Raw genomic sequence first — 19788 nt, forward strand, 5'->3', positions numbered from 1 at the left:
AGGCCTTTGCCCATTTTTCATTTGGGTTGTTTGCTTTCTTGTTGATTTTTTGAGCATTCTTTATATATTCTGAACATAAATCATTTGTTTGATAGGAGGTTTTCTAATATTTTTCCCAAAATGGAACTTGTGTTTTCATTCTCTTGACAGTGTCTTTGCCAGAGTAAAAGTTTTAATATTTATGAAGTCCAGTTTATTACATTTTTCTATTATGTATCATGCTTTTGCTGTCTTTTCTAAAAAATTATTATCCATAAACCCAGTACAGAAGATTTTCTTCTAAAATTTTATAGTTTTACATATTACATTTAGAGCTGTGACCTATTTTGAGTTAGTCTTTGTATAAAGATGTAGAATTTAGGTTTAAGTTCATTTTTTACACATAACTAATTTCTAACACTTAAAAAAAAAAAACTTCTTTCATCCTTGCATTGCTTTTGCACATTCATCAAAGACTAAATGGCCGCATTTCTGTGGTTGTATTTCTGAACTTACTTTTCTGTTCCATTGTCATGTGTGCCTATTCCTTTGCAAATACAACAGTGTTCTGATTAATGTAACTTTATGGTAAACCCCAGACCCAGGGCCGTCAAGTCAATTCCGACTCATAGCGACCCTATAGGACAGAGTAGAACTGCCCCGTAGAGTTTCCAAACTTTATATTGTAGGGTTTCCAAACTTTATGGTAAGTGTTAAAATAACCCACTCCCATTGAGTTGATTTGGACACATGATGACCCCGTGTGTTACAGAGTAGAACTGTCCCATAGGGTTTTCTTGACTGTAATCTTTACAGAAGCAATTTGCCAAGCCTTTCTTCTGCACAGCCACAGAGTGGGTTCAAACTGCCAACCTTTAAGTTAGTACCCAGTTGCAAATAAATTGCACCACCCAAGAACTGAGTGTTACAGTAGAGTAATTCTATTCCTCCAACTTTGTTATTCTTTTTCAGAAGTGTTTTAGCTCTTCTAGCTGCTTTGCTCTTCCAGAAAAATTTTAGAATCATCTTTTCTGTATTTACAGAAGTTGTATGATGTTTATTGGTATTGTGTTAAGTCTATAGATAACTTTGGAGAGAATTGAAATTGTTAATGCATTGAGTCTTCAAAACTTTCAACACGGTATCTCTCTCCCATTGACTTAGATCTTCGATTTCTTTTATCTACATTTTCTAGTTTCCAGCATATAGATCCAACACCTGTTTCATTAGATTTACACATAAATATTTCATTATTTGGAGCTATTGTAAATGCATTCATAAAATTTCAGTTTCTAGTTATTCAAAGAAAAATGATTGATACTTGTGTGTTGACAACTTTTTATTCTATGACCTTGCTGACCTCAGTTATTATTTCTAGAAAGATTTTTTTTTTTTGTAGATTCCCCTGGTTTTATAGATGGACAATCATATTGTCTGAGAATAGGAACCAGTTAAATTTTTTTCTTGCCAATCTGTATGCCTTTTATTTCCTTCTCTTTCCTTATTTCACTTGCTAGGATCTCCACTAAGATGTTGAGTATGATTGGTGAAAGTGGGCATCCTTGCTTTGTTCCCATCTCAGAACAAAAGCATTGTCTTTTACAATTAAGTTTTTTTTTTTCTAGATACCCTTTGTCACCTTGAGGAAATTCCCATCTATTCCTAGTTTGCTGAAAATTTTTATGATGAATTAATCTTCTAATACGATTATGTAATTTTTCTTCTTTAGACTGTTAACATGGTTTGTTGCAATGATTAATTTTCAAATACTGAACCAGACTCAGATTCCTGGAATAAATCCCATTTGGTCATTTTTTTAAATACATTGCAATATTTGATTTGATAATACTTTGTTCAGTACTTTTGTTCATGAGGGATATTGGTCTGTACTTTGCCCTTTTTTATTGTTTGTCGTGTTCTGGTATCTAGATAATTCTGACCTCATAGAATGAACTGAAAAGTGTTCTCTTCCATTTTCTGGAAGAAATTATGTAGAATTGGTTTATTTCTTCTTTAAATGCTAGGTAAAATTCATCATTAAAACCATGTGAACTTCAGAGATCAACTGTTTTTGAATGTTTTTAGCTACAAATTCAATTCATTTAATAGTTATAGGAATGTTCAGGTAGTTTATTTCATCTTGGATAAGCTATGGTACTTTGTGATTTTTTGAGGAATTAGTCCATTTCATCTAAATTGTTGAATTCATGTGAAGAATTATTCCTTTATTATACTTTTAACATCTGTGGAGTCTGTAGTAATATCCCCTCTCCCTGATATTGGTGGTTTGTGCTTCTCTCTCTCTTTTTTCCTTTATCATTCTTCCTAGAAGTTTATTGATTTTAATGATCTTTCCAGAGAATCAGCATTTGGTTTCATTGGTTTGCTTTGTTATGTTTCAGTTTTTAGTTTCATTAATTTATACTTGTATTTTTATTATATTTTCTTCTTTTCCCTAGTTTCTTAAGGTGGGAGCTTAGATAATTGATGTGAGGCATTTCTGATTACCAATGAAAGCATATATTGCTATGATTTTTCTTCTAAGCACTACTTTAGCTACATCCCACATATTTTGTTATATGTTGTATTTTCATTTTTGTTCAGTTCAAAATATTTTCTGTTTTCCTTGAGAATTCCTGTATGATTCATAGATTGTTTATGAGTATTTTGTTTGATGTCCAAGTGATGGACAGTTGTCTGTTTTCCTTCTGTTGCTCACAGACCATACTTTGTGTGATTTCAAGTTTTTTAAATTGATAAGGTTCATTTTATTACCAAGGATGTTCTCTGTCTTGCTGGCTGTTCTATATACACTTGAGAAGAATGCATATTCTGCTGTTGGATTGGAATTTTCCATAAATGTTAGTTAGATCCAGTAACTTGGTGGTGTAGTCCAGTTTTCCTGTATACTTGCTTATTTGTGTCTGGTGGTTCTATTACTGAAAATGAAAGTGTTGAAGGCTCTTATTATAGTTGTGCATTTGTCTCTTTCTCATTTAATTTCTGTTCTTATTTTGTATATTTTAAGTTCTGTTGTTAGGTGCATTGCACATTTAGGATTGTTCTGTCTTCTTTGTGAAATGATTCTTTAACCAATATGTAATGTTCCTCTTTTGTCTCTGGTCATCTTCTGTGCTCTGAGTCTGTCTTATCTAATACTTATATAACCATTCCAGTTTTCTTTTGATTTGTATTTGCATGCTACATCTTCCATCATTTTACCTAAATTTACCTATGTTGTTAAATTTTAAATGAGTTTCTTGTAGGCAGCATCTAAAGTTTGGTCATGTTTTTATTATTTTTTTTTTATTCTGTCTTGTAATTGATGTGTTTATGCAATTTATGTGTAATGTAATTACCATATTTTTATGCAAATAATGCACACCCTCTATGTTTGTTTGCCAGCCGCTCCTTTCCCCTGCGAAGTATTTTCATAAGGGCTGCTATGCCAATTTTTTTTACTTGTTGTAAAAAAATTAGCATAATGTGCTTACAAAAAATCTCGATTTAAATCTACCGTTATATTATTTGTTTCCTGTTTGTTTTCATTGTTTTTTGTTGTTCTTCTTCTTTTCCCCTTTTCAGCCTTCTGTGGGTTTATTTGAATGTTTTTGCCTATCTTTTTGAGTTATCCGTTGTGTTTTTTAAGTTATATCTCTTGGTTTTTTGTTTGCTCTTTTTTAGTGGGTGCTCTGGGGATTATAAAATACAGACATAGCTTTTCTCAGTTATTTAAAATCAATATTTTCTAACTTCATTTGGAATGTAGAAACCTTTCAACCATGTAGGTTCTTTATGTTTTTTCTTTATGCTGAATTTGGCACATTAAAAACCTCTACCGGACAATGTTACATGTTTTATTTAAGACCATCCAGCATGTTTAAATAACTCAATCAGAAAATAACAGGTTATGTTTACTCATATATTTACCATTTCTGTTGTTCTTTTAGCATTCATGATGTTCCCTGTTTTCTTGTAGTATCATTTCTCTTCTGTTTGAAGAACATCCTTTATCAACCCTTTTAGATCAATAGTTTTGCCTGAAAATACTCTTAGTTTTCCTTCATCTGAGAGTGTGTTTATTTTACCATCATTCCTCATGCGTATTTCTCCTATAGAATTCTTGCTTAACAGGTTTTGTTTTTTCCTTTAGCACTTTAAAAATGTTGTCCCAGTTATTTCTGGCCTTCATGATTTTCTATGAGAATTCCATAGTCACCTGAATTGTCGTGCCCCTGTAGATAATGTATCACTTTTCTCTGTATGCTCTCAAGACTTTTTTCTTTAGTTTTCAGCAATTTGGTTGTGAGTTGTCTGAGTGTGGATTTGTTTGAGTTTATTCTGTATGGGAATAGATCAGTTTCTTGACTGTATAAGTTTGTACCTTTTGCCAAACTGGAAAAGTTTTCAGTCATTATTTATTCTAATAGTTTAGCCTTACATTCTTTCTTTCTGGCATTACAACATGAATTGTAGACCTTTGTCATTGTCCCAGAAGTTTCTTGGACTTTGTTCATTTTTACCCAATCTTTTTCTTTCTGTTGTTCAAATTGGATAATTTCCATTGATTATATTGATTGATCTTCAACTTCATTGACTATTTCTGCTATCATTTCTTTTCTACCATCATTATATCAAATTAATTTTATTTTTTAGTTCTAATATTTCTACTTCCTTCTCATTTATATCTTTTATATTTTATTGATACTTGTATATTAATATTTGTTGTAGTACTCATTCAAGTTTTTAATGATAACTACATTAAAGTCCTTGACAGATAATGCCATCTGTGTCATCTTGTCATTGATGTCTGTCAATTGTCTTTTCCTATGTGAGTTGAGATTTTTATGATTCTTTGTGTGCCAAGTAATTTTGGTTTGTATCCTTGACATTTCAAAGTGTACCATGGGACTGTACATCTTGTTTATATCCTATTTGTGGGCTGTGGCTCCTGTGTCGGTTTTCAAAGTTTTAGCGCTATTATTCCAGCTTCTTCTGCATACATGATATCTGTTGGTCGGTCTGACACCTGGGTAAAGTTCTACTCATTAGCTCAAATTTTGATGTTTAATATGCTGATTAGAATTAGATCCGTGTATGCAAATGTCAGGTTGGGCCCATAAGTTCATAAAAGTTATGGCATCACTTTCCTGTTCCTCCCTGTCTGTATCTCCCCAGTACTCTGGCTGCCTAAGAGTCCTTTTTCAGTCTTCCACCCATAAATCACCCACTTTCATGATTGTACCACATCCAGGGTAAAGTGGAAGAAAGACAAAGAGAGAATAGTAAAAAGCAATGAGGTTTGACACTGTCACCTTGGAGCCACAGATCCACAGAAACAAGAGAAAGTTTCCCCTTTTTCAGATTTTTGGTTCTTTTATGTTTCCCATTCTCATCTACTGTTGTTACTGTCTCTGCCACAAGACTTCCCAGGGGCCTGGACACAAGAGAATGGAGGAAAATAATGGGATTGTCACCTTTCTCTCTTAGCTGCTGCTGTTGTTGTTAGGTGCCATTGAGTCGATTCCAATGCATAATGATCCCATTTGACAGAGTAGAACTGCCCTCATAGGGTTTTCTAGGCTATAGTCTTTGCAGGAGCAAATAGCCAAGTATTTCTCCCACAGAGCTGTTGGGTGGGTTCGAACTGACAACCTTTCAGTTAGCAGCTGAGCATTTAACTGTTATGGCACTAAAGCTCCTTCCCTGAACTGTAGGAGTTCCCTTTTCCACTCACTGAGCCAGAACTAATAGTTTCTCCTGAACCTCATTCTGTCTTCATCACAGTGCTCACTTCTTTCAGTGGTTTTGAGTTCAGACCAGGGGATACAGAAGGGGAAAAATGGTAAACTCACCACTGGTTCAGTGATACTTCAAATTTTGGTGTTCTTCCTGACTCACCTGCTGATGTTCACTTTTCACAGTTCTCCAGGTTTAATAATTGAGTTTAGTGCAAGATAAAGGAGTGTGTGTGTGTGTGTGTTTACTTCATCTTACCTGGAAGCCAGTGATTTTTTTTTTCTCTCTCTCTCTGTCTGTGTTCATGTATGTTAGATGTTTTCATAAATTCTGAAAATTCTTCCTGATGAACTTTCCCTTAGACATAAAGGGAATCAAGGAGAGGGAGACACTGTATAGTTGATGTAAGAAGAGAGCTAGGTATAAAATGTTTCTAAGGGTAGAGTTACAAGACACTTGTATCTAGATAACTATGTAAGAAAAGTTCTGAAGTGAAAATTTTCTAAGGATAGATTTAGAAGCATCATATAAGTTCTGGCTTCTCTTTCTAGGTAAAAGGAGTACCTCGAAAGATGCATCCTATAGAAATTGACCATATGCTGTCTGCTTTTAACCTGCTAGAAAAGTGTGATGAATTTTCCCAGTCACTGAGTGAAGGAATGAGGCGTAAACTCTCCGTCATTATAGCACTTATAGGAGGCTCCAAGGTACTGAAGGAGGAAGGAAGGGAGGGAGAAAGAGAGAGAGACAGAGATTGGCCGTACACAAATGCTAAAAATGAGTCCCTGCCAGCAAGTCTAGAAAACTCAGCCAACACAAACCTGAGAAACCCACTCCAAACCCACTGCTAACCTTCTAAAAGAAACCTTGCCAATGATAAGCAAAGGAGATTCACATTATTGACCCAGTTAATATAACATGGCCATGGGGTTTAGAATTAGTAGTTCTTCACAGAGCTTTTACTTCTGTTTCAATCTAAATTATATTAACTTAAATGCGTTCCCCCATGAATAGCAAATTACCCCACTAGTAGTATAACATCAGTTATCAACGGTCATAAAATTGTTCTCATGGCTTTTAGGTAGTGATACTTGATGAACCATCATCTGGCATGGATCCAGTCTCAAGGAGGGCGACCTGGGATCTCCTTCAGAAGTATAAACAGAACCGTACCATCTTACTATCCACTCACTATATGGATGAAGCTGACGTCCTGGGTGACCGCATTGCCATCATGGTCAGGGGGACCCTGCAGTGCTGTGGCTCTTCAGTCTTCCTGAAACAAAGATATGGTCTCTCTCCATTTGATCATTCTTAAGACACTGATACTTAATAAGTATTCTTCTAACATGATTTTCACTATTTTTTGTCTATCTACCTGCCTAGTACAGGCGTAACAGGAATATCACATGTGGGTAACCTTAAAGAACAGAAGTTTATTTTCTCACAGTTCTGGAGGCTAAAAGTCCAAATCAGGGTCTTGGCCATGTTGATTCCTTTAGTGAACCCCTCTCCAAGGTTCTGGTGTCTATTGGCAATCCGTAGTTTTCCTTTACATCTGTCTTGCCCGTGTGTGTGTATCTGTGTGTATTCTGGTATTTTTGTAATTTAGAAGTGATTAGGTTTAGGATCCATCCTATACTGGTATGGCCTCACGAACGTAACAAGAGAAAACCCTATTTCTAAACAGGATCACATCCATAGGTACAAGGGCCAGGAATTCAACACATATTTTGGGGAGACACAGTTCAATCCATTACACTAACCAAAATTTCAAAGGCTTTTCAATCTGTCTTATTAGTTAGGTCTCAACTATTAGAATTGTTTTTTAAGGCCCTTTGCAACCTGGATATTCTCTGTTAATGCTTACCACTAACCATGTGTCTGTCAGTTTGTCCTACTGTGATGGTTTGTGTGCTGCTGTGATGCTAGAAGCTTTGACGCTGGTATCTCACATACCAGCAGGGTTACCCATGGTGGACAGGTTTCAGCTGAGCTTCCAGACTCAGAAGGACTAGGAAGAAGAGGCTGGCAGTCTATTTCTTAAAAAATTGGCCAGTGAATACCTTATGAATAGCAGTGGAACATTGTCTGATATAATGCTGAATTGAGCCCCTCCGGTTGGAAGACACTCAAAATATGACTAGGAAAGAGCTGCCTCCTCAAAGTAGAGTTGACCTTATTGATGTAGATGGAGTAAAGCTTTCAGGACCCTCATTTGCTAATGTGGCAAGAATCAAAATGGGAAAAAACAGCTGAAACATCCATCAATTATCAGAATGTGGAATGTACAAAGCATGAATCTAGGAAGTTGTAAGTCGTCAAAAATAAAATGGAATGCGTAAGATCAATATCCCAGGCATTAGTGAGTTGAAAAGAACTAGTACTGGCCATTTTCAATCATGCAATCATATGGTCTATTATACCAGGAATGATAAATTGACAAGGCATGGCATCGCATTCACTGTCAAAAAGAACATTTCATGATCTTCCCTGAAGTACAATGCTGTCACTGGTAGGATAATATCCATACACCTACAAGGAAGGCCAGTTAATGTGACTTATTCATACTCACAGTAATGCCAAAGATAAGGAAATTGAAGGTTTTTACCAACTTCTGCAGTCTGAAATTGATCAAACATGCAATCAAGATGTATTGATAATTACTGGTGATTGGAATGTGAAAGCTGGAAACAAAGAAGGATTGATAGTTGGAAAATATGGCTTTGGTGATAGAAACAACATCAGAGATTGCCTGATGGAATTTTGCAAGACCAGCGACTTCTTCATTGCAAATACCTTTTTTCAACAACATAAGTGGCAACTGTACATGCAGACCTTGTCAGATGAAGCACGTGAGAATCAAATCGACTACATCTATGGAAAGAGATGATGCAGAAGCTCAATATAATCGGGTAGATGCAGATGACACAACCTTGCTTGCTGAAAGTGAAGAGGACTTGAAGCACTTACTGATGAAGATTAAAGACCATAACCTTCAGCCTGGATTACACCTCAACATTGCTCACAACTGGACCAATAAGCAACATCATGATAAACAGAGAAAATATTGAAGTCACAAAGGACTTCATTTTACTTGGACCCACAATCAATGCCCATGGAAGCAGCAGTAGAGAAATCAAATGACATATTGTATTGGGCAAATCTGCTCCAAAAGACCTCTCTTAGGTGTTAAAAAGCAAAGATGTCACTTTGAGGACTAAGGTGTGCCTGGCCCAAGCCATGGTGTTATCAGTCAGCTCATATGCGTGTGAAAGTTGGACAGTGAACAAGTAACACCAAAGAAGAATTGATGCCTTTGAATTATGGTGTTGACGAAGAATATTGAATATACCATGGACTGCCAGAAGAACAAACAAATCTGTAGTGGACGAAGTACAGCCAGAATGCTCATTAGAAGCAAGAATGGCAAGACTTCGTCTCACATGTTTTGGACATGTTATTAAGAGGGACCAGTCCTTGGAGAAGGACATCATGCTTGATAAAGTAGAGGATCAGTGAAAAAGAGGTAGACCCTCAATGAGATGGATTGACACAGTGGCTGCAACAATGGACTCAAGCATAGCAGTGATTGTGAGGATGATGCAGGATCAGGCAGTGTTTCATTCTGTTGTACGTAGGGTTGCTATGAGTCAGAACGAACTTGACAGCACCTAACAAGTATTGGTAAAATAGTGTATAATATGTAACTAGATATAAAGAAGTATAAAAATCGGGGACATTCAAGTCCCTTCTTATAGATGCTAAATCTGTAAATTTTTTAAACAGTATTTCTTAACGCTTTAATAAAAGACCTAGGATTTGTGCTTGCTTCTTTGATGACATGGAAAATTAATGTTTTATCAGCACTCATCTGTCACCACCTAGCCTTTCTGAGAAGTTTCCTATCATTCAAAGTCTTGAGAGGACAAAATAATTAAGACGCGTATGGTGTCAAGATTATAGAAAAATTAAAAACAATTTACACACTCTGTAAGTGTTATGGGTTGAATTGTATTTCCAAAACTATGTGTTGGAATCCTAACCCCTATACCTGTGGATATAATACTTTTTGGCAATAGGGTTTTCTGTGTTATGTTAATGAGGCCATATCAGTGTAAGGTGTATCCTAAACCTAATAACTTCTGAGTTATAAAAAGACATATGCATGTACTTGGGAAGACAGATGCATATATGAGGGAAAACGAATGCCATGTGAGGATCACCAGGGAACACTCGGGGCTACCAAAAAGGAAGTAATAAAGATAACCAAAACTCTGATTTGGACTTCTAGCCTCCCAAACTGTGAGAAAATTAATTTCTGTTCTTTAAAGTCACCGATTTGTGAGAGAGGCTGAGTACATTCCCCTCGAGAACAGGAACAAGACGAGGATGCCCTTTATCACCACTCCTATTTAGCATTACGCCAGAAGTCCTAGCTAGAGCAGTGAGGCAAGAAAAAGAAACGGCATCCAAATTGGTAAGGAAGAAGTCAAACTGTTTGTGGATGATATGATAGAAAACCCAAAAGACTCCATGAGAAAACTACTGGAACTAATAGATTCAGCAGGATACAAAATATAGAAAAATTAGTTGAATTCTTTTACATCAGTGAAGAGAATGACGAAAAGGAAATCAGGAAAATAGCCCCTAAAAAATAAAATACTTAGAAAAAAATCTAATCAGGGATGTAAAAGACCTATAGATAGGAACTACAAAACACTACTGCAAGAAACCAAAAGAGACCTACATAAATCGGAAAACATACCATGCTCGTGGATAAATAGACTCAACATTGTGAGAATGTCAGTTCTACCCAAAGCAATCTACAAATACAGTGCAATCCTGATCCAGATACCAAGAACATTCTTTAAAGAGATGGAAAAGCTAATCATTAACTTTATATGGAAAGGAAGAGTTCCCGAATAAGCAATGCACTACTGAAGGAGAAGAATAAGGTAGGAGGACTCACACTACCTGACCTCAGAACCTACTATGCAGCTACAACAGTCAAAACAGCCTGGTACTGGTACAAATACAGACACATTGACCAATGGAACAGAATTGAGAACCCAGGTGTAAGTCTATCCACCTATGGTTGCCTGATCTTTGACAAAGGCCCAAAGTCTGTCAAATGGGGGAAAGATAGTCTTTTTAACAAATGGTGCTGGCAAAACTGGATGTCTGTCTGCAAAAAAATGAAACAGGACCCATACCTCACACCAGACACAAAAACTAATTCAAAGTGAATCAAGCACCTAAATGCAAAACCAAAAATTATAAAGATCAGAGAAGGAAAAATAGGGCCAACACTAGTGGCCCTAATACATGCATTAACAGGATACAAACCATAACTAACAGGATACAAACACCAGAAGATAAACTAGAGAATAGGGATCTTCTAAAAAGTAAACACTTATGCTCATCAAAAGACTTCACCAAAAGAGTAAAAAGAGAACCTACAGACTGGGACACAAATTTTGGCTATGACAAATCCAACAAAGGTCTAATCTCTAAAATCTACAGGGAAACCCAACACCTCTACAACAAAAAGACAAGCAGTCCAATTAAAAAATGGGCAAAGGATATGAACAGACACCTCACCAAAGAAGACATTCAGGTGGCTAGCAGATGACATTAGGAAATGCTCGTGATCACTAGCCATTCATTAGAGAAATGCAAATCAAAAACCACAATGCGATACCATCTCACCCCAACATTACTGACATTAATCAAAAAAACAGAAAATAATAAATGTTGAAGAGTCTTCAAGGAGATTGGAATTCTTATGCACTGCTGGTGGAAATGCAAAATGGTACAATCATTTTGGAAAATGATACAGCACTTCCTTAGAAAGCTAGAAATAGAAATACCATATGATCCAGCAGTCCCACTCTTACAAATATATCCTAGAGAAATAAGAGCTGTCACATGAATAGATGTATGCACACCCATGTTTGTTGCAGCATTGTTAAAAAAAATAGCAAAAAGGTGGAAACAACCTAGGTGCCCATCAACAGATGAATGGATAAACAAACTATGGTACATACACAGAATGGAGTACTACACAACAATAAAGAACAATGATGAATCTGCAGAACATCTCACAACATGCATGAATCTGGAGGGCACCACATGCTGAGTGAAATAAGTCAATCACAAAAGGATAAATATTGTATGAAACCACTGGTGTAACAACTCCTGAAAAGTTTTACACACAAAAAGAAACAATCTTTAATGGTTGCTGGGGAGAGTAGGGATAGGTGGGAAAAACACTAAATAGACAATAAAATAAAAAAAAAATAGACAATAGATAAGTGGTAACTGTGGTGAAGGGTAAGACAGTACGCAGTGCTGGGGAAACCAGCACAACTTGTCCAAGGCAAGATCATGGAAGCTCCATAGGCATATCCAAACCCCTTGAGGGACCAGATTACTGGGCTGAGGGCTGTGGGGACAATGGTCTTGGGAAACATCTAGCTTAATGGGCATAACATCATTTTTAAAGAAAATGTTCTACACTCTACTTTGGTGAGCAGCGTGTGGAGTCTTAAAAGCCTGTGAGCAGCCACCTAACATACTCTACTGGTCTCACCCCTTTGGGAGCAAGGGAGAATGAAGAAAACCAAAGACATTAGGGAAAGATTAGTCCAAAGGACTAATGGACCACAACTACCACAGCCTTCACCAGACTGAGTCTAGCACCACTACATGGTGCCTGGCTACCACCACCAACTGCTCTGACAGGGGTCACAATAGAGGGGGTCCTGGACAGAGCTGGAGAAAAATGTAGAACAAAATTCTAACTCACACACACACACATCAGACTTACTGGTCTGACAGAGACTGGAGAAACCCCAAGAGTATGGCCCCTGGACAACTCTGATAGCTCAGTAATGAAGTCAGTCCTGAGGTTTACCCTTCAGCTGAAGATCAGATAGGCCTTAAAACAAAACAAGACTGAGCAGGCACACCTGCCCAGGGGCAAGGATGAGAAGGCTCCAGGTAATGGGGAACCTACGGTCATGAAGAGGGGAGTGTTGATATGTTGTGAGGTTGGCAACCAGTATTGTTTAATGAGAAACTAGTTTTTTTTAGGTTGCTCTGTAAACTTTCATCTAAAGTACAATAAAAAATAATAAAGTCACCTGTTCGTAGTATTTGTGTTACAGCAACACTAAAGACACTTAGGGCAGTAAGTAAACCAAAAGTAGTTTTGGTCCCCATAGCTAGTGGATAGGTGATTTCATTCTCTGGATGTCAATCGTGTTTTGTAAAATGGAATGCTAATGTCCTACCTACTATAACCAAATCCAAACCCATTGCTGTCGAGTCAATTCCGACTCATAGGAACCCTAAAGAACAAAGTAGAACTGCTCCATAGTGTTCTAAGGAGTGCCTAGTGGATTCAAACTGTTGCCCTTTTGTTTAGCAGCCGTAGCTCTTAACCACTATGACACCAGGGTTTCCTCTACCTACTATGTTGTTGTTGTTAGGTGCTGTCTAGTAAAAGTCTAATAGGTTTCAACTAATAGTGACCCTGTGCACAACAGAACAAAACACTGCCCAGTCCTACACCATCCCTACAATCATTATGCTGGAGCCCATAGTTGCAGCCACTGTGTCAATCCATCTCACTGAGGGTCTTCCTCTTTTCCACTGACCCTGTACTTAACCAAGCATGATGTACTTCTCCAGGGACTGATCCCTCCTGACAACACGTCCAAAGTATGTAAGACGCAATCTCGCCATCCTTGCAGTCTACTTCTAAAAAGAATTAATGGTGAAAACCTACCTACTGTAAAAAAAAATAAATAAATAAGGCAGATAAATTAACCAAATTAGTAACCAAGTGCTCTATGCTTAAAACCTGTTGTTACTCACTTTTTAAATCTTAATTAGAAAGATAAATGCAAATACAATTTGGAAGGTATAGATTTAAAAGCCTTGATGTTCTTCTCTAATTCCAGAGCAAAGCACTAATTAAATATAGTAATTCTTTCACTTCTTTAAGGTCTTTAGTCAGAAATCATCTCCTCAGACAGTCTTTCCGTGGAACCTCTCTAAAATTTAAGAATTTTTTCTCAACTTTTTATATCTCCCTTCTCTATTTTTTCTAGTACGCTGTATGTTTTAACTTATCCTTCTTGAATTTTACCTGTTTTCTCTCACTAGCAAGTGAACTCTAGGAGGGCAGGGATTTTTATCTGTTTTATTCCCGAATATATGCTCAGGGCCTAGATTAGCACCTGACAAAGAGCAGGCAACTGATAATAATTATTAAGTGAATAGCTATCAAGGCTGCAACTTCAAAAATGATATTTAGCCAGATAACAAAGGCCTGTCTTAATATTTCTGCTGCATCTGGTTATATACACTAGATCATTAGTGTTCACTAGAAAATTATGGAATTGCACTGGAAGTTATTTATTCAGTGCCTTGGCTGTTTGAGCATTATTTGGAAACTTTAGATTTGAACCTTTTTTTTTTTTTAGAGTCATAGCCAAATGCCTTGTGACATATGATGCCTTCTTCCTGTAGACCTAGCTAAGCTGAACCATGGAGAGCCACACTGATCCTGTGAGATAATTAAAAAGTACAAACTTCCTTCATTTGGTCTCTTAATGGTTTCTCTCAGGTGCTGGATACCACCTAGTCATGGAGAAAAAACCTCATTGTGATGTTGAAGGAATCACTGCACTGATTGATTCTCATATTCCAGATGGCAGTGTGGATAACAATACTGTAACTACATTATCCTTTTTTCTACCCAAAGACCATACACAAAGGTATGAATCCAGAGAGTTCTAGATGGGTAGTTTTTGGGTGGCCAGAAATCATTTTTAATTTCTCAGGTTTAACAGGCTCAATAAGTACTTATTCTAACAAGCAAGGGCTCAAGTTATAGCTATCATTTGCTAACTGGTGTGGGGTAGTTCACAGTTGAATATTTTCCTCTCTGAACAGAGGATTGTGTCTTCAAGTGTAATTTGATATTTTTATTTCTTTCTTTTTTGGGAGGTTTGTCACTTAGTGGCCAGAGCTTCCGTGGTGTTAATAAGTGATAACTAATGGTAGTATGTTTATAAAAAAAAATGTTTATAGTATACAAATATTATGCCTGGTGAGTAGGATCCAGGAGAATATTAAGATAATTGAATTAAAAAGTAGCTAGAATGGCAACTCTTGGAGCAGGGGTAACAAGGACACAGAGAAAACAGGGAATTTGACCACAACAGTTAGCCAGTTAATTATAGAGGAGTGACACAGGAATGATATTTCTACCTGGGATTCCCATGCCAGGTAAGAGAAATGGAAACTAAGACACTCATCAGTGACCTCCAGGGAATGTGCTATTTTCATCTTCTTGCCAGCGGTAGTCTACCTAGGTATCTGACAGAGGCAAAATGGTTGCCATACACAAGAAAAGATAAAAAGACTTTGTACATTGCTGTACATTTCTATCTGATAAAGAGCTCCTACATAGAATGAAGGAGCTAACACACAAGGAGCCAGGCAATTCAAGATTCTAATGAGTGAAGAGATCTGAGAATAAGAGTGTCCAAGAGGAGGAATAAAAAGAAGAGGAAATTCTCCATGGAAACTGTATTGATTCAGCGAATACATCTGAATTTTACTGAGAAGCAAGATCAGGGAAAAGCATTATAAAGCAGCTGGGGAGAACTTCGACTCCAGTAATAAGGGAGAGTAGAGCAACGTGATACCAGAGGGTAAAAGAAATGAACTACAACTGGACATTCATTCATTGTATGAAGCCTCGTTTAACAGAGGTAGAAGACAACTGCTTTGTTCGGTACTTTAGCACAGTATGATCATTTATAAATGCAGAGTGTTCCTGAAAGAAAAATGTAGGTAGAAAAACTGCTTAAACTTACCATATCTGCCCATCCTACATTATGAGTATATAAATGGCATTATCAGAACAGACCAGGAATAATGACTATGTCATTAATATTAAGTCTAAGATGAGAAATGTAAAGATTTAGATGCAGGTGATGTTTTCATAATGCCTTCCTAGTAATATGTTGAACATGGAAGAGAGAGGAAGCCGAGAGATAAGTAACTAACCACACAGTTTAATATCAACAGAATAGATATGGATTTCTGGGCCATGGACAGTAGATACAGAACAGCATAAAATATAAATCATAAAGTTGGGGAAGAATGTGTTTGTTCAGAATGAAGTTTTCTTTAACAGGATAATTTTAAACTGACCTATTGAAAGGGAGAAAGAAAAGTAACCAGAATAAAATGCCCATAAGTCATTAAATTCATAGAGCAGTTTAGTATAGTAGGAAAAGAATAAAATGACAAGAAGTTTTTGGTTACTTCCAAGAATCTGTTAGCTAAGATTAATTGTTCATTTACTTTGTGCCAGGCATGGTTCTAAATGCTTTACATGTATGTTACATGAGAAAACAATGAGAAAAAGACTTGGAAACAATACTTATAACCTCATATACGTATATTCTAATCTATAGAATGTGGCTAACAAAAGTGAACTTGAGATTTTTAAATAAGGTTGTAGCTGGTTCTTTGAGAAGACCAATAAATTCTATAAAACTGCAGTCAGACTGATCAGGAAAAAAGAAGACATAAAATTTCCTGTATTTGGAGTGAGGTGATATCACTACACATTTTACAAATATTATATTAAAAGAATATTAGGGGAATACTATAAACAACTCTATGCCAATAACCACCACATATTTGTTACTTTGTCCTACTGTGATGACTTGTATGCTGTGATGCTGAAAGCTATGCCACCAGCATTTCAAATACCAGCAGGATCACCCACGGTGGACAGGTTTCAGTGGGGCTTCCAGACCAAGACAGACTAGGAAGATGGACCTGGGCTCTACTTCTGGAAAAATTGACGAGTTAAAACCTTATGAATAGCAGTGGAACATTGTTTAATATGGTACCATAAGATGAGCCCCTCAGGTTGGAAGGCACTCAAAATACCACTGAGGAAGAGCTGCCTCCTCAAAGTAGAGTCGACCTTAATAAATAACATGGATGGAGTAAAGCTTTTGGAACCTTCGTTTGCTGATGTGGCATGAATGAAATGAGAAGAAACAGCTGCGAACATCCTTTAATAACCAGAACATGGAATGTACGAAGTATGAATCTAAGAAAATTGGGAGTCATCAAAAATGAGATGAAATGCATAAAGATTGATATCCTAGGCATTAGTGAGCTGAAATGGACTGGTATTGGCCATTTTGTATCAGACAACCATATGGTTTACTTTGCCTGAAATGACAAATTGAAGAGGAATGGCATCACATTCATTGTCAAAAAGAACATTTCAAGATCTATCCTGAAGTACAATGCTGTCAGTGATAGGAGAATATCCATATGCCTACAAGACCATAAAATAGGACCGTTATTCATATTTACACACCAACCACTAATGCCAAAGATGAGGAAATTGAAGATTTTTACCAACTTCTGCAGTCTGAAATTGATCAAACATGCAATCAAGATGCATTGATAATTACTTGTGATTAGAATGTGAAAATTGGAAACAAAGAAGAAGGACCAGTAGTTGGAAAATAGGCCTTGGTGATAGAAACTACATCAGAGAACATGTGATGGAATTCTGCAAGACTAACAACTTTATTCATTGCACATACCTTTTTTCAACAACGTGAATGGCTGCTATATACATGGACATTACTGGGTAAAAAACACAGGAATCAAATCAACTACATCTGTGGAAAGAGATGACGGAAAAGCTCAATATCATTAGTCAGCACAAGGCCAGGGGCTGACTGCAGAACAGACCATCAATTGCTCATATGCAAGTTCAACTTGAAGCTGAAGAAAATTAAAACAAGTCCACAAGAGCCAAAGTACACCTCTGAGTATATCTCAGCTGAATTTGGAGACCATCTGAAGAATAGATTTGACACACTGAACAATAACAACCAAAGACCATACAAACTGTGGGATGACATCAAGGACATCATACATGAAGAAAGCAAGAAGTCATTAAAAAGACAGGAAAAAAAAGAAAAGACCAAAATGGATGTCAGAAAAGATTCTGAAACTTGTTCTTGAACATAGAGTAGCTAAAGTGAATGGAAGAAATGATTAAGTACAGCAGAACCAAACGCTGCCCAGTCCTGTGCCATCCTCATAATCATTGCTATGCTTGAGCCCATCATTGCAGCCACTGTGTTGATACATCTCATTGAGGGCCTTTTTCTCTTTCAGTGACCTTTTACTTTACTAAACATGAGTATTGCCCTGAGATGTTCTTTAAACCTTTAACCAAAACTAACTATATCCTGAAATCATCTTTAGACTAAATAACAGTTTAGCTCAATTAGTAAGAACAGTAAAATCTACAGTATAGATGAGAAGACTACGAGAGCAGTGAGTCTAAGTTAAAGGTGGTGAAACAATTTGAGTAAAAATAGCAACGTTGTTGACAGAAAGTAAAGGATATAACCAATGTCACTGAATCGTATGTGTAGAAATTGTTGAGTGCATGTTTACTCTGTATATTTTCATCAAAATAAAAATTTAGAAAGCTGACTCAAATTTTTGATAATTTGAAAAGTGCTTTGTTTATTAAATTGGACTTGTACTTAAAAACCTTTACACAAAGAAAACTCTATGACTAGATTGCCTCAAAGATAAATTCTACCAGATATTTAAAGAAGCAATAATTCAATTCTATAAAAACTTCTCTGGAAAATTTAAGAGAAGGGGATATTTCCTGACTCATTTGATAAGGCCAGTGTATTACCCTCATACCAAAATCACTCAAACATGACAAAAGAAAACTACATACCAATGAACACATAAACATACACAATAATCTTTAACAGATAATATGGGGTCTTGAATATCAGTGAAAAGCCATGCACTGAAATGATCCTATCTCGGAGAAGACTCAAAAGAAAGAGGAAAATGATCTTGAAATATGTGAAGAATTGTCATAGGAAGAGGGTCAGATTTCACTGAGGGGTAAGATTATAGCCAATAATTAAAACTAGATAAGGTTAGACTGAAATGGACTTCAGCCTAAAACATGAAGGAAATTTAGAAAATGAAGAATTTTGAGTTCACCATCTCTGAGGGTAGTCATAAGTTTGGTAGATCCTCATTTGGAATGGGAGATGTGTTCAATATCTAGATGGGTTTTGGAGAAGGTAATCTTTTAAACCTAAAATATTGTTAATTCTTTCTGGTAAAGCTATATTTTTGTACCCTTGATGTAACTGCAACACTATTAGCAAAACTCACAACTCCCATTGCTATTGGTTTAAGCCTTTTTCTCAGTGCCCAGCTTCTGTTCACTAACTTCATTTCATATCACTGAATGGTATCTTCTGTAATTTGAGAATTCTTTTCCCTTCTGATGGAGGAACCATATGTGAATAAATTAACTCATCAACTACTGTATTCCTTAACATATACAGACAATAATTTTATTAGAACAACAAAAGAATTTATATCAAAGATAACGTTATATTGGGGAGAAATTTGCTAAGGTAAATCCCTCTTCTTTCCATTTGTTTCACAATAAGAATTACAGTGAAAACCCACCCACTAAACATTTTTCCCACTGCTAACAGGAAATATTTTGGGACAAAACAATATTGAAAATTCATCTATGCTACTACTAGTTCTCTTTTTCCTCTTCTTCCTCTCCTAGGTTTGTAGCTCTGTTTAATGACCTGGATGAAAAACAGGAAGAACTTGGCATTGCCAGATACGGTGCTTCAATCACTACCATGGAAGAAGTCTTTCTTAAGTGAGTAATGATGACCAGGAAAAAAAAAACACTGTGGTCTCTGAAATCCTACATCATTTTGGGAATAAAACCCACTCTTTTTTTGTGTGATTGGAGTTATCACAATATTATTAAATTTTTAGTTATGTTAATATTTTATGCTGTTGTATCGCCATACATTCAGCAGAGGTGTGTAAGATTTTGAGCTTGAACTTGATGCATGTGTCTTTTGTGATAGAAGTTTTAGAGCTAACCAACACTATAGCAAATTAACATCTGTGTCATCGCAGGAAATGTTC

General features: G+C 36.4%; 1 protein-coding gene across 1 annotated transcript in view; it reads left to right on the forward strand.

The window, feature by feature from the left end:
* Positions 1 to 19788, forward strand: part of LOC100671410 (phospholipid-transporting ATPase ABCA3-like) — a 253632-nt gene that overhangs the window by 129256 nt on the left and 104588 nt on the right. The window contains exons 13-16 of the mRNA XM_003418893.2: positions 6270 to 6425; positions 6800 to 7010; positions 14357 to 14507; positions 19412 to 19510. Coding sequence (XP_003418941.1) covers positions 6270 to 6425; positions 6800 to 7010; positions 14357 to 14507; positions 19412 to 19510 — 617 coding nt within the window. The remainder of the gene's footprint in view (positions 1 to 6269; positions 6426 to 6799; positions 7011 to 14356; positions 14508 to 19411; positions 19511 to 19788) is intronic.

This window comes from Loxodonta africana, chromosome 12, assembly GCF_030014295.1.
Source record: "Loxodonta africana isolate mLoxAfr1 chromosome 12, mLoxAfr1.hap2, whole genome shotgun sequence".
Lineage (NCBI taxonomy): Eukaryota > Metazoa > Chordata > Mammalia > Proboscidea > Elephantidae > Loxodonta > Loxodonta africana.